At 37.8% G+C, this 16238-nt stretch overlaps 1 protein-coding gene across 3 annotated transcripts; it reads right to left on the bottom strand.

Moving 5' to 3' along the window:
• Positions 1 to 1028: 1028 nt before the first annotated feature.
• LOC110928949 (transcription factor BIM1) lies at positions 1029 to 15759 on the bottom strand. 3 transcript variants are annotated; one of them, XM_022172022.2, is made up of 12 exons: positions 15513 to 15759; positions 15212 to 15269; positions 15070 to 15116; positions 14922 to 14993; positions 10514 to 10846; positions 3746 to 3848; positions 3420 to 3653; positions 3091 to 3160; positions 2416 to 2502; positions 1617 to 1897; positions 1345 to 1480; positions 1029 to 1263 (listed from the first exon to the last, which is right to left on the bottom strand). In XM_022172022.2, the coding sequence occupies exons 3-12, from the start codon at positions 15104 to 15106 to the stop codon at positions 1150 to 1152; spliced, it is 1467 nt and encodes a 488-aa protein (XP_022027714.1). In that variant the 5' UTR covers positions 15107 to 15116; positions 15212 to 15269; positions 15513 to 15759; the 3' UTR covers positions 1029 to 1149. The 3 variants fall into 3 exon arrangements, with proteins under 3 accessions (XP_022027714.1, XP_022027713.1, XP_022027712.1); XM_022172021.2 differs by lacking the exon at positions 15212 to 15269 and having other exon boundaries at positions 1038 to 1263; positions 15070 to 15211; XM_022172020.2 differs by having other exon boundaries at positions 1038 to 1263; positions 15070 to 15269.
• Positions 15760 to 16238: the final 479 nt, after the last annotated feature.

Below are 16238 nucleotides of genomic sequence, written 5' to 3' on the forward strand. Positions count from 1 at the left end.
CACTCCGTCGCATCACACCGGTTCCCTACTAGTAATTAATAAAAATGAAAGTTGAAAGGGTGTTTCTTGACTTCATTCATTCTATGTGTTTTATTGTATGATTAGATTGCAAAAGCTGACTTTTCAACCGGGAATACTTTGAACCGTACAATGTGAAGTTTATATAAAAATCAAAGCATGATCGATAAGTAAAAATCTACGTACGTTTGATACTTTTCTTCTTTGGGGTTCGTTTAGTTATTTGATTTTGTTTAAACATATGAAAGTTTTGAATGAGATTTGGAAGGAATTATTTGTAAATTTATATGTGTGTGTGCGCAGACTATTTAGTTGACGTCGACTCTTCTTTCAACTCTTTTAGGAGAAAAATTTTATGTGGTGCTGACTCTGAGTTGTTCTAAGGTCAAGATCAACTCGCTTAATTTAAGATAGCTTGATATTTGACTCATTTCGAGTTCTATGTCTAAAGCTCGACCTCTAACTTGTTTATATATATATATTTATATACATATATAGTTCTTTTTGTATATATTTATGATTATAAGTTCATATATAATATATTTTATTTTGTTATTTTGTCATACTATTACATAATTACATGTTTATTATATTAATAATAGCCAAGTTTAGGTTCACAAACTAAAATATGAAGCTCAGTTGAAGCTCGTGTATAATTTAATTTGGCTCGATTCAAGCTTTTAGCGAGTCAATCTTTCAAATCAACTCAATTCATTTAGACCCCAAGTGATTTTGCACAGCCTTCATCAATTAGTGTTACTATTTTAACCAACGGACTTGATAATTTTACTATTTTACCCTTCACCAATATCAGGGGTAAAATAGTGAAATGCATTATTCATGAAAGCTTGCTCCACTACAATTACAATCTAAAGCATATTCATGGGCAGAAAGTTCCATGTGCAACAAAAAATCAGCTCTTCAGTTTCTAGCAAAACAACAATGAATAATAGAGTTCCCCCCCCCCCCCCCAATCCTACCCCACCCACACCCACCCCACCAAACAAATGTGAACAAAATTTAAGGTGAAAAAACTTCATGTACACAGAAACAATTACAAGAATGATCATCCTCAACATGTTAAAGAGGACAATAAATGATTAAATTAGAATGAAACTATTATACCAACTTCTACTTTCTGTTTGTCTTCAACCTCTTGCAACCTTTACCACTCTCCTCTTCCCAAGTGTTTGCTAATTGCGAATAACATTCCGACTGATCATGAGCCGACGCAGTCTCCTTTTCCTTTTGCAAACACAGAACCAAACTAACTAATAAGTTTAAGATTTTACAAAGCTTCATTAGAGTAATTAAAGGATTAGGTACCTTGGGATCGTCGTGCGGTGAGGAATCAAGCGTACTAGTGTTTGATCTCTTTCCAAGATCGATTTGTACCGAGATATTGGCATGTGTTAAATCCAAACCCGACCTCGTTAGTGCTTCTGTTATAGCACTAGACAATCTGTTTTTGAGTAAAAATAATTAGTTTGGAATGGGTCAAACGGGTCAAAGTTAACTTGCAAGTTACAAAAACTTGTACTTAGCATATTAAATATCTATATAATTTAACCAAAAAATATTACGGTAAGGATTCTCACCCTTGAGAGTAGATGGTTGAAATGTTGATTGTGCCACTTTCAATGACCAGTTCTTGATCTTTCAACATATCACTTGTAATAGTGCAGTCGGTTTTACATGATCTGGTATGCGATAACTGTGGTTGACCCTGTGGGCCCGTATCAGGACACGGAGATGGTTCATTTGTCGGTTGGCTGGTTTCCTTGGTAGCATCCAGAGAGTTGATCATGTTAGAATCTAACAGGTTTTGTCTCATTGGATGTGGCGGTTCATCAACAAAGATGCCGGATGGTTGGTTATTCTGTTAGAAACAACGCGGAAAAGTTTAACATTGATGAATCAACACAAAACTATTGTGGATGGTTTGAATCAACCTATAACTTAAGCAGAGCCGTTCCAACGTTTCTGGAGGCCCTAAGCGAACTACAAAGTCAGGGCCTTATTATTGGTATAAATGAATTGAGATTTGAGACATCGAAAAACCAGAGCGATGACTTTTCCTAATATCGGCCATAATTTCGCTCAATCCGCACTCAATTTCACATTGCTTACTCAAAAGACGCCAACTAGGGTTGATGTGTTGCGTGCGTGGACAGTGCGGACTCCTAGTGTAAAATTCTAAATATTGGGCCTAGAAACGTTGTTTAAATGCCAAAAAAAAACATAAGTCTAATATATGAAAAGAAATAAAATTGGAGGCCTTTGTTTTTGGGTGGCCCTAGGCCTTAGCCTAGGTTGATAAGCCTTACGGGCCGGCCTTGAACTTAAGACTTGTAAGGTGCAAAATTCATATTTCTATATGAGGATGTGTAAACTTACCAATGGAACTGTTTTTGACGTCCACCCATGAGATGAATCCTCATAATTATGCACCTTCTCTTGTAGAAACTGAATGTATTCAATAACCTATAAAAAAAAATTAAAGGTCAAACTTGTTGGTTTTATTTAATTAAGTTAATAATCACAAAACAGGAAACATGTTGGTCTTACAGGTGCAAACTAGCCGAGTTGAGCCCGAGCTCAACCAGGCTCGAGCTCGATTAACTTATGAGAGCTTGGCTCATTGTAGTTTCTCAAGCTCGAGCTCAGCTCGGGCTCGACTCGTTTATTATCTATTAATTAATATATTAAATAAAAATAATATAAATAAAAGACCGAGCTCGATAAGTGAAGCTCGGGCTCGTTTACTATACAAGCTTATTTTTAGGTTCGGGCTCGGCTCGTAAATAAGTTTAAATAAGCTCGGCTTGGCTCGTTTACTAGACAATTTAAAATAGGAGGTAAATGTTCTTAAATATTAATAAAAACTAATATTACAATAAGGCTCGATAAGGCTTGACGAGCTTCATATGCCAGGCTCAATAAATATACGAACTTTATTTTAGGCTCAAGCTCTGCCCGGGCTCGGCTCGTTTTGAGCTTTTTCTCAAGCCGATCTCGAGCAGCTCGCGAGCCGCTTGGCTCGTTTGACCACTAGTTGGTCTAGTATAATACCTCCAACAAAAAGGATGCCTTGTCTCTCTTTTGATCGCCATGAGGGATGATTCCTCTCAACTTTGAAAATCTGCACAAGGATCAAAAGAATTTTAGTTGGTAGTGTAATATCATTGAAAGAGTCACTTGGGATATTGGCATAAATACTGTTTAGTAGAGGTGCTATGATAGACGGGGCGGGTCACTTGATAGGTTAGAAGTAGTGTATTGTGTACTACAAGTGTGTTACATACAAAACTACCCGTTTTGACCCGTTATACATCCTGCTCGACACACTCATTTTGACGTTTAACGCATTCAAGTGGATAATTGTGGTTAGACAAACATACCTGTCATTGATTTTGCTTCTTCTACGCTGTTCTGTAGCAGAGTGCTTCGATCGTGGGCTGTTGGACTTTTGATCGGGAATTGCAGTACCAACTTTAACTGATATAGTGCCTTTATGGTGGAAGGAAGGCTCTTTCTTGATAATAAACTCTTCACCGACGTCTTCCTCTTCTTGAACACTCTTAGAAAATTCCAAAGTATCAGCAAAATACTGATGCTTATTCGAAGATGACGGACTACAAAGTTACATAAACAAAGATGGTTAATTTGGCGTTGAGTAATAAGGCGAAGAGTTTACTGTTTATAGCAGATGAGGTATATGACTGACTGAGAGGTTGAGAGAGCACTAAAGGCGGTGCTTGGATTGTTATGGATGGATGATGATTGTGATGCCCGCTCCATCCACGTCACTCCATTCTTCATCATCCCATCTGTAAAACACATTAACTAAATAATCTTAGTTTCCACAAATAAACATCATGCTTCTTATTGTTAAGTGTTCGGCACATGTTGCATTATTTCAATTGTAAACATAAGATTAGGGCTATAAATGAACCGAACGTTCAGCGAACAGTTCGTGAACCGTTCGGCGGGAAGTTTGTTTATGTTCGTTCGATTAGCTTAATGAACGAACACGAACAAAAAATTTCGTTCGGTTAGCTTAGCGAATGAACACGAACACAGGTCTCGTTCGTTCGACTACGTTTGTGAACGTTTGGTAATATGTTCGTTTGATTATATTAGAAAATAATAAATAATAAGTCTTTTATCTAAACATATTGAAAACTTGAAACCTTTCTAAGTTAGCTAAAATTTGGACATTTTAAGACATTTTTGGGGATAATTATGTCTAAGTTAGTTAAACTTTATTCATCGTTTGGTGGTGTGGTAGACTTCTTGTGTTTTGATTTATCATTTGATGGTTGTATTTAAGTACTTATATCCAATGTTTAAGAATAACAATGTTTTCATTTTTCTAATTTCAAGTTAAATGTTCGTTTGCGTTCCTTTTTATTTGCTTGCGTTCGTTTGTGTTCGAGACCAGTGTTCACAAACTGTTCGTGAACAATTGAATTTCCTTAACGAACGAATATGAACATTAACTTATGTTCGGTATGCGTTCGTGAACAGTTCGCGAACATGTTAGTTTCCTTAACGAACGAACACGAACATGGCCTTGTTCGTGTTCGTTCGGTTCGTTTACAGCCCTACATAAGATGAAAGAGGTGGCAGGATGAACAATGAAGAATATTATGGCTCAATTGAATTATTCTCATTGATTGACACCTCAATATATACAAAATACAATACCATAAATTAGGGAAGAACTAATTACATAATCTTATCTATATTTACATAAGGTATATCTATTACACCCCCGCAGTCAAAGCAGGAGGTGGACGAATGTTGAGACTGGAGCGGAAGTCGTCAAATAGAACCCGAGGTAAGCCTTTGGTGAAGATGTCTGCAATCTGAAGTCGAGTTGGGGTGTGAAGTATCCGTATCGTGCCGCGTTGAACTTGCTCACGCACAAAATGAATGTCAAGCTCGATATGTTTCGTGCGTTGATGCTGAACGGGATTACTCGACAGATAGATTGCACTGATATTGTCACAATACACTAAGGTGGCCTTGGAGAAAGGTCGACGCAATTCAAGAAGAAGGTTGCGAAGCCAGCAAATTTCAGCAACAACATTAGCAACTGCACGGTATTCAGCTTCAGCACTAGATCGCGAGATGGTCGATTGCCGCTTAGAAGACCAAGATAAAAGATTTTGCCCCATATAAACGCAATATCCAGATGTAGAGCGACGGGTGTCAGGACACCCGGCCCAATCGGCGTCGGTATACGCCCGGAGAGAGATATCCGAACACGATGATAAAGTGAGCCCATAGTTGGCCGTGCCTTGAATATAACGAATAATGCGTTTCAATGCCTGCTAATGATCAATGCTAGGATGATGCATGTGAATGCATATTTGTTGAACTGCATAACTAATATCGGGCTGAGTAAACGTGAGATATTGGAGAGCACCCGCAAGGCTTCGGTATAACGTGGGATCTTCAAACGATGTACCAGATGTAGCGGCAAGCTTAGGCTTTGTATCGACTGGTGTACCGACCGGATTGCATGAGGACATACCCGCACGATTAACAATATCCAAGGCATAAGATTTTTTGTGAAAGAAACATAGTCTGACCGATGCGAGAGACCGTAATACCCAAGAAGTAGCTAAGAGGTCCAAGATCTTTCATGGCGAATTCAGCCGCGAGGCTGCCCATTAGTTTCACTCGTAGTGAATCGGTAGACGTGGTGAGAATAATATCATCGACATAGATCAATAAATACGCAACATCACCCCCGTAATGATATGTGAAAAGAGAGTTATCACATCGACTTTGCACGAAACCCATGGAAGTAACAAAATCCGTAAATCTTTGGTACCATGCCCTTGGTGCCTGTTTAAGCCCGTAAAGAGACTTCTTGAGACGACACACATGATCTGGATAGTCTCGATGGCGAAACCCCATGGGTTGATACATGTATACAGTCTCCGTAAGATTTCCATGAAGGAAAGCATTTGTAACATCGAGTTGATGAATGGGCCAAGACTGTGACAACGCCAACGTTAAGACTGTCCGAATGGTGGCCGGTTTAACAACCGAACTAAAAGTTTCCCCGCAATCAATACCCACTTCCTGATTTCGACCATCACACACAAGTCGTGCCTTGTATCGATCTAACGTGCCATCGGACCTGTATTTATGGCGAAAAAGCCACATGCTACGAATAATATGCATGTCAGGATGTCTCGGGACAAGTTCCCAAGTCTTATTTTAATTAAAGCATTAAATTCGGTTTGCATGGCATGAAACCATTCCGGTGTAGATAAGGCAACAGTGGGATTTTTTGGTATAGGTGCAATGTAGGTCGAGGAGAGGTTGAAAATTTGTTTGGGTTTGGAAATACCCGACATGGCACGGGTTTGTATGGTGCGATGGGGTGGAACGGGTGGTGGTGGGTGCGTTAGTGGGCTAGGAGTTGGGCTAGGAGATGAAGGCAGTGGGCTGGGAAAGGAAGCATCGGCCAATGAGTGGGCCGAGGGGTTAGTTTGGGCCGGATGGGAGGTGATAAGTGAGGGGCTGGTGTGAGCTGTGGAACTAGAAGGGTGAGGTTGGGCCGTAGGGGTGGGTGTGGGCTGTTGCGGTTGGGCTGTAGGGGTGGGTGGGGTTGGTGTGTGGGCCAGAGGAGTGGTAGGAGGTGAAGCAGGTGGGTCTGTTGGGTGGGTAGGTTGGCGAAGATAAGGGTGTATAGGGGTATCAAGGAATTTGTAGGAATGAGTTGTGTGTTTATGAGGTTTGGAAAAGGGAAATATGGTCTCGTCAAAAAGGACATGACGGTTGATGGTGATGGTTCGGGACTTGAGATCAAGGCATTTGTACCCTCGATGGTTCGAAGGATAGCCGAGGAATACGCATGGGTAGGAACGATAGGCGAGTTTGTGTATGGTTGTATGAGGTATAAGGGGATAGCAAATACACCCGAACACACGTAAGTGGTCGTAAGATGGCAAGCAATGGTATAGGCGTTGGGTAGGGGTTTGAAAGTTGAGTGTTTTGCTTGGAATAATATTTAATAAATATGTTGTGGTTTCAAAGGCATGATGCCAATAAGTGTTTGGAGTTGAAGAGTGGGCCAAAATAGTACGCATTAAATTATTGATGGTGCTTATTTTGCGTTCGGCTTTACCATTTTGTGAGGAGGTATGTGGACAAGAAAAACGGAAGTGCATGCCATGGGTGGTGCAAAACGTATGAAATTGGTTATTGGCGTATTCACGTCCGTTGTCACATTGAAATTGTTTAATTTTGGTGCCAAATTGGGTTTGAATGAAAGTGGTGAATTTAGTGAACATGGCATACACATCGGATTTGTTGGCTATAGGGTATGTCCATAAAAAATTGGTGTAATCGTCTAAAAATAAGACATAGTAACGGTGTCCCCCATTGGAAATAATGGGAGAAGTCCAAACATCACTGTGAACTAGATCAAATGGCAAACGAGTAGTTGTATTAGAAGCAACAAAAGGAAGTCTAGTATGTTTCCCAAAAATACAAGCACGACACACTTTATTGTTTAAAGAACCACAAGAAATTGAAGAAGAAGTTTTTAAGGTTTGTAAAATAGCTGGGCCAGGATGGCCGAGCCTTTGATGCCAGATGTCTTGAGAAATAGCTGCAAAAGTGGATGCAGTGGTGAGGTTCGTGATGTTGGACGGGTTGAGAGTGTAAAGGTCCCCCGAGCTATTGCACCGTAGGATAGGTTTCTTGGTCTTGAGATCCTTCACAGTAAAACCATAAGGGTCAAATTCAACAGATAATTGGTTATCAGTAGTAAAACGACGTACGAAAATAAGATTTTTAACAAGATTAGGAGCGTATAAAACGATGTTTAATTTAAAGGGATGGAAAGGTGGGGGGAGGGTGATGTTGCCTTGTCCGAGTACCGGAATGGTTTTGCCATTGCCAACAATAATGTTGCGAATAGTGCCAGAATTAAAAAGAGACGGAAACTTATCAGATTGAGGAGACATTGTACCTGTCGCACCGGTGTCCATGGTCCATGAAGAGTCGTTGTGATGGAGAGCCAAGTTGTATAGTGCTTGTGCTATGTCAGTTGGAGCATATCAGTAGCATACGTTTGGGCCGAAGAGGGAGTGCTCGGTTTTGGGCCAAGGATTTCTTGGGCCGATTGATGTTGGGCCGGTGGATCAGGATTTGGGTTGGATGGGTAGGGGCATGGGGGAGGAGACCATTGGGCCCAAGGAGATGTCGGCTGTGGTGGGTAGTAGCCGGCCCATGGAGGTGGCGGCCAGTAGTGTGGTTGGTAAGGAGGGTAACGACCACGACCGTTAGAGGAACGACCACGTCCGCGACCTCGCCACGGCCTCGGCCGCGTCCGCGATCAGAGCCAGCATGATTGCGGGTTTCGGAGGGAGGGCGGCGGGGCGAATCGGTGGTGGTGTGAAGTGCCGTGCCGGCAGTTTGAGCTGATGTCTTCGCTTGAGCGGTCTTCCGTTCTTCAAGTTGGCATAGACGGGAGCGCGTGTTGTAGAAGTCCGGGAGCGGTTGGGTTTGCTGCAAAATTAGGGAGATGCTCTCATATTGATCTGTAAGTCCGGTGAGGATCTGAAGAACAAGCTGATTCTCGGATATGGTGGAACCAAGACTGATAAGTTGATCGTGAAGAAGCTTCATATGTTGACAATACTCGGTCATGCTGGAGAAGTTTTCGAGCCGAGAGTTGAAGAACTTGTTTTGTATAGTAATGGTGCGAGCAGCTTGGTTGTCGAGGAAGAGGTTCTTGAGACGGCACCATGCGTCATAAGCGGTAGTGTTGGTGGTCATGATGGTGTGCATGAGATCTTGAGAGATGGTACCGTAGATCCATTGTAGAACAATGGAATCGATCCGTTCCCATGACTCAAGATAGTTGGGTTTGACGGCAGGAGCTTTTTCTTTGTCTTTGTCGGCTGCTTCTTTGGTTGTGGAGGAGGATGCCGCGTCCTCACGGGGCTGTAAGTGGTCGAAGACCTCATATGCTTTGCAGTGGAGGACAAAGAGTTCGGCCCAAGTGTTATAATGTTCGGTTTGACTATCAAGGATCAAGGGTATAGAGTTTTTGATGTTGTTTACTGTGACAGCGGGGTGAATGGGAGGGGATGCCATGGCCGGCCGAGAAGAGGAAGGGGCGGACGGCAATGGGAGAGAAAAAGAAAGTAGGGTTAGGGTTAGGCTCTGATACCATGAAGAATATTATGGCTCAATTGAATTATTCTCATTGATTGACACCTCAATATATACAAAATACAATCCCATAAATTAGGGAAGAACTAATTACATAATCTTATCTATATTTACATAAGGTATATCTATTAATCTATTAAACAAGTTAGACTGGTTTACGCACGGTGTAGTGTTGGCCTGAGATACAAACACTTTTTCGTCGATTTTATAACTAATTAATGTGTTAGTTATAACTACTATAGCAATCATCATTGGAAACACGGTATTACAAGGTTGTATGTTTTATAAATAAATTTAGTCAAATTTCGAGATTTTTGTCCTATACCCAACTAAATTATTTTGGTTTGAAGTCTTGATAAGGTGCTCAACCAAGAACTGACAGATTCATATATACAAAGGCAAGTGGGCTAGATAATGACTCAACTTAAAACAGGCATAACTTTTGCTCCGTTTGGAGTTATATGGCCTGTTGGAACCGTTAAAGACTGTTGATACTAGATTAGATATTTAGGGTGTTTAGTGGGATAAACCATAGCCAAGGGACTAGATTGTAAATAAAGGATGGAATCCTTTTTGGGCGGCGCATTTAGGAGGCGCCGGTGTATCTATCAAATACGCCGGGCCTCAGACTATATATGGGTTAGTAGCAGTGGCGGAATCAGAACTTCTTTGTCAGGGGGTCATTATAAGACTCACTTTTCTATCGGCTACAACCAGAGAGTCTAAAACAAGTTTTTTCCTAGAAAAATCTGTGATTGTACATATAAAAATCTTACAAATTTCTATGTCCGGGGGTCAGCGGACCCTCTTGACCCCCCTCTGGTTCCGCCCCTGGTAGGTGCACAATAGGGTTTTACGGGTGTTAGTGTGTAACTAAAGGTGTATTACGTTTTTGGGCATAATTTGTGTATCCCGGAGCTGATTAGTCAGATAATTTGGGATCTTTATCATTTTGATGTTTGCTTGTGTCTCGGTTTCCATTTTCATCTATTTTCTCAGTTTTAATCATTACACACATTCAAACACCTAATCAATATGTGTTTGTGTGTGATTCGATCAACATGACTGTGATCCGAAGTGTTTTGGGATCTACAGGGCCCATAAGTAATGGACGGAAACGTCTCCTTTTGATTGTAAAAGCGTGTAAAATCTTTAAATTAAGTAATTCACGCGTTTCTTGTATTGGTTTTTTCATTTAACAATATATCAATTTCCTTCCGCCATGCATCGACTATTAAAAATGGGTTGAAATTGCGGCGCAAAGCAAATAAGACCAGAAACTTGTTACCTCTAGTGGTATGCCTGGATCTTGCAACATTCTCCTTCCCTGTCTTTCCCTTAGAGTTTTCCCACAGGGCGAAACCAGTCCCTCTGTAGGAATTGCAGTTTGAATATTCATCATTGGTGTTATTGCTGCTACTTGATTGTGCAGCCGAGATCGCAATCCCCTCAGCCTTTGCTACCTTTTGGCTTTGAATATTGTTCATATATGCAACATTGTAAGTCCCCAGCCCACCATGCTCCACCATACTTGGAGGAGTTGACTTTTCAATGTATTTCCCTTCTTTGTTCCCAACTTGTTCTAGTGGTTGCAAGAAGTCCTGAGTTTTAAGATAATCACCTGGATATATGAAGAAAAAAAGATATCACAAATTGATGTATTATATTAAAGGAAAAATACAAAATTATGTTAATGAAGTTTGATTATATATCATTGAGTAAACTGCGATTTTGGTCCCTGAGATTTGGTTACTTTTGCCACTTTAGTCCAAAACTCAAACCTTTTGCATCTGGGTCCCTGTGGTTTCAGTTTTATTGCCATTTTGGACCAAAATAAATCAGGTCATACTTGTCTTATAAAATCCTGCAATTTTATCATTTTCCTCAGGGGCAAATCAGGTCATATTTGTCTTATAAAATATGGTATTTATTTATAAGAAAAAATGATCATTTTGCCCCTGCGGAAAATGACAAAATAACAGGATTCTATAAGACAAATATGACCTGATTTCATTTTTGGACCAAAATGGCAATAAAACTGAAACCACAAGGACCTAGATGCAAAAAGTTTGAGTTTTGGACTAAAGTGGCAAAATTGACCAAACCATAGGGACCAAAATGGCAGTTTACTCTATATCATTTTGTGAAAGGATTTTCATTCCTTTTGTAAATTATTTAAAAATATTCACCAAGTAATTTTATAATTATTGGTTTTTAACAAGATTCAAATACTGTGAAATTGGACACACTATTAAATTATAAAATGTTTTTTTGAATGGTAATTACGTTTTAATTCCTAATAATAACAATTTCAGAGATGAATAGAATGCTACTTAGCTATTTATTTCTTAAAAATTGCAAGCATCGCATACGTTCTTATATTGCCATATGTGATGATGTGTTATTTTTATTCTCTAATTATTTGAATTTTAATATATATATAAAGGCTGCACAATTATTTAATCTCTTTCTCTTTAATTCTGTTTCTCTCTTCGTCTATTTTATAAAACATTCTTTGGCCATCCAATTTTCCAGTGAACATAAACATGTGCATCTAAAGTTAAAATAATTTTAAAATTTCAACTTTATGGGATCACAATATAGACATGTACATTGTATATTTTAATAATAAACTCGAAAACAATTACATTGAATGCCTATATTGACAAAATTTTAATAATAAACTAGAAAACAAACGTTGTAGTGTTATACCCATGAATTGCAAACGTGCATGTAAAAAAACTGAGAATATATCGATTTTTTTTAATAAACATATTGATTTGAGCATGTAAAAACAAAATCTTAACTTATAGTAAATCCAAACACAATATTATATATGTTATGAGCATGTAAAAACAAAATCTTAATGACTATAATTTTTCGTAGTTTTAAATTCGTTAGGTGTTGGTCGGGTGGTGAGGTATCAACCAGCGATTAATTGGGATTATAGGGATTAATTAACCAGATTGATTATATAAAACAAATCTGTAACACTTACATTTCAATCTTATTGGTATTTTTTAAGTTCTAAAATCTTATTGGTATTTTTACTCATTGAACAAACTTTAGTTATAACAACCACTTCTTAAATATGTTATTAACTAATGATGTAAACAACTATGAGAAAATGTGTACGGACTAAACTAGTGAAGTGTCATAAAGAAACTGAAACCAGAAATTGGGAAATTATAACGACAAAACCTAATGGCAACACATCATACATACATGTATCTGAAAGCCTGCTCACTTTTTCTCCTCCACGGGTGGGGGTCGGGTCCTGACAGTCAGTCGGGCTAAAATCGAAATGGTATGGCCCACCCAAACCGTGTGCCGGACCCAGTATGGGGGTCACGGGTATCACCTAACTCCTGGGTTCTTTTCCTTTTGTGGATAATCAGATATCATGTCAATTCAATTTATATTCATATTATTATTTATAATATAACATATTATATAATCTAGTACATTTTACTTTTATTATTCCATTCTCAAATCAAAATACACCAACGAACAACACCACATGACTAACCTTAATGACATACAAGCTTTAAATTAATTATTTTGTCGTAATGACATGACTGACACCTGTTAGACGTCTATGTTTATTTGTTTTTTTTTTTCTCTATCAAAATAATACATCATTTTCTACGAATTAATTTACACAAAATCATGCACGCATCCATTTTTATTATGTTTGAATTTTTTTTATCCATTTGACCCTAAAGAAAATTTATATGTCAATTTAAAATACCATCAAAGACATAACTTTTATGAGAAAAAGAAAAGCTAAAAGGCATGATTTACTGTTTTTGAGTCACATGTCATATTATTATTGACTAGTTTCTTTTTTTCTAAATGAGTAAACTGCCATTTTGGTCCCTGAGGTTTGGTTACTTTTGCCACTTTAGTCCAAAACTCAAACCTTTTGCATCTGAGTCCCTGTGGTTTCAGTTTTGTTGCCATTTTGGTCCAAAAATGAAATCAGGTCATACTTGTCTTATAAAATCCTGCAATTTTGTCATTTTCCTCAGCGGCAAATCAGGTCATATTTGTCTTATAAAATATGGTATTTATTTATAAAAAAGAAATGATCATTTTGCCCCTGCAGAAAATGACAAAATAACAGGATTTTATGAGACAAATATGACCTGATTTCATTTTTGGACCAAAATGGCAATAAAACTGAAACCACAGGGACCCAGATGCAAAAAGTTTGAGTTTTGGACTAAAGTGGCAAAATTGACCAAACCACAGGGACCAAAATGGCAGTTTACTCTTTCTAAATTGGCTTGTAAATTTTATTAAGAATGATATACTTTTAATAAACTTAATATAAAACTATTAAAGTAGTTTGATACATGAAAATGACCTTTTACATGATTTTACATTAACATAAACACAATAATTGTACTTGATGTTTTGTTATGTATTAAACAATTCAGATTATTTATCTTGTCATATTTGTATTATCCAATTACACCTCTCTCACCCCTTGTCTCACATCCAACAACAAAACACACAAGGATTAAAAAAACAAGACATTCAATAATCATTCAAGAGTCAAGACATACAGTTTTGAGAAACGAATATGTGATACATATTAAAAATTGGTTGACACATAACAGCATCTATATGATTTATATTACTTACAAATTTTTCTTATCTTTTATTTTAGTAATACAACGGTGATAATATTATCAAGCTACAACTGTTTCCTTTGTAAAGTTTGTCAACTTTTCTTTTGTTGTTTACAAAACAAATAGGAATATGGAATTTAATAATCCCAACTTTCACCAGTTGTCCGACAACGGACCCAACTTCAAAAATAACCACTGGCGGTCCCAACTTTTGACATTTTGTAAAATAATGGACCCTTGCTGGGAGAGTAGGAGAGGGTGGTCACAACTTCAAACGTTGGACCACTGGCGGTCACCACTAACATCCCTTGGACGATGTTAGCAAGGGTCCAATGTTTTACAAAATGTCAAAAGTTGGGACCGCCAGTGGCTATTTTTGAAGTTGGTTCCGTTGCCAGCCAACCGGTGAAAGTTGGGATTATTAAATTCCATTATTCCAAACAAATATTACCCAATAATGTATTATAATTATAAAGAGTAAATAATAAAGGAAATATAACGAGGTGGGATCTAGTATAAATAACTAAAGTAATTTAAACTAAAATTAGCATAATAATATTTTTTTAATTACTTTAATAATAAATACTCTGGATATATTATTTGTATATTAAAAGTTGTTTGTAGGAGTACAAACGAGCCGAGCTCGTTTCACTTACGAAAGCTCGAGCTCGAGCTCTTAGGTAATTTTCCAAGCTCGAGCTCACCTCGTTTATCATATTCTAACTAATTTCTATTAATTTATAATTATTATTTTTATATAATTTAGTATTTTTGTTTTCATAAATTTATAAATATTAATAATTAGTATTTAAATATATATATTTAATATATTAATAAAAAATATATAAACAGCAGGCTCTTTTTAGCTGCGAGTCGGCTCGAGCTCGATAATCGAAATTCAGGCTCAGACTCGTTTATTAAACGAGCTTGTTTTTTAGGTTCGGGCTCAAACTCGTTAAAGCTCGGCTCGTTTGCACCCCCGTAGTTATTTGTATTTGATCCAAACACCAGATGTAATTACCGTACAATAAATAATTAAAGGAAAATAGTTGAGTTTACCTTGAATGCTACGGGTTGGATCTTGTTGAGCAGGTGAATAAAGTGAGAGAAAGTCGTGTGTAGGTTTGACACCTGCAAAATCAACATAACCGCTGCTTAACAATTACGGTTATGATGAGAATTGTTAATTCTTTCTTTCTGATTGTACCTGGGGCTCCACAGGGCCGGGCTTGAGAAAATTCCATCTTCAGAAAACTGCTTCACAGATTCCGGATCTAATTATTGATATTTTCAACTGCTAATAATAATAATAATATTAATTTAATCTCTTCGCTTAGATCGCGGGAAACCTGTGTGAGATTTATAGATTCAAATTAGCTGACCAGATCTAGAAGAAGCGCCAAAATTCTGTTAGATGCAATAGATTTCATCATTTTCAGATCATAATTCAGCAAAAAAAAATGAAAAAAAAAAGTTTAATTTAATACATAAAGTGCATTCAAGTTCTTTCAATTCTGTTAACGATGATAAATGTTCTGAAACAACAGAATTGCTGGAATTCAACACTAAACACTTCGTATATAACATAATTCGACTCCGAAAATATCGGTAATTGAAGCAGAATCATATACAGATCGTACTGATGCGTACCTGTGATCTGAATTTCGAAAAATTGAACGGAATTCAGGTTGTTAGAAGAATCCTGTAGTTAATTGAATCTCAGATGATGTATATATTGGTGGAAAACTGGAATTTGTTGTTGAATTATGTTGGTGTTGCAACAGTGAAGAATTGTGGTGACGATGAAGAAGCAAAACAACTTGTTATGAAAGATAGTATCGTCACTCTCTCTCTCTCAAAGATGTGTGTGTGTGCGCTTGCTTTTGATGAAGAGAATGAAGAAATGGTTCTCAAACGGTCTCCGTTTCGTATTTTATATCTGGGAGACGGAGCTGTAACGCCGTTTTCTATCCACGTCATTTCTTTCTTTTTACCAAAGATTTTGGATTTGCAATAAGTTTGGCCTAATATAATAATACAATTCTTTTATAAATAAAGTTTCAAATATTAAAAAACTAGTGGGGAACTTGCGCGAAAGAGTAGACAATTTACCGCAAATGTCTAAATCCAACTTAGGCTATAAGGTGTGGGGATCATGGTTGGGACATGATTTGTCCCCTAAGAACATGAATAGAAGGCTACACCACCCCCTTGATTGATCCACCATGGTTTGAATGGATTAAATCATGGCAACCATGGTCCTACTTTCCATTTTTCAACAAATCATTTCCTTTTTCTTTAAACAAAGATAAATTAAAATAAATAAGGGGCTAGTGGTTTGGGTCATGACCACACCCTATAGCCTTAGAACTTAAA

Source organism: Helianthus annuus, chromosome 5 (genome assembly GCF_002127325.2).
Source record: "Helianthus annuus cultivar XRQ/B chromosome 5, HanXRQr2.0-SUNRISE, whole genome shotgun sequence".
Classification (NCBI taxonomy): Eukaryota; Viridiplantae; Streptophyta; class Magnoliopsida; order Asterales; family Asteraceae; genus Helianthus; species Helianthus annuus.

What these genes read in the sequence shown, in the direction of transcription:
- LOC110928949 (XM_022172022.2), bottom strand. Translation starts at nt 15,106, where the DNA reads ATGGAATTTTCTCAAGCCCGGCCCTGTGGAGCCCCAG. An exon ending in AGTGCTCTCTCAACCTCTCA is followed by an intron (nt 3,654 to 3,745) that starts GTCAGTCATATA and finishes GTAACTTTGTAG; the next exon opens with TCCGTCATCTTCGAATAAGC. An exon ending in CGTCAAAAACAGTTCCATTG is followed by an intron (nt 1,898 to 2,415) that starts GTAAGTTTACAC and finishes TGTTTCTAACAG; the next exon opens with AATAACCAACCATCCGGCAT.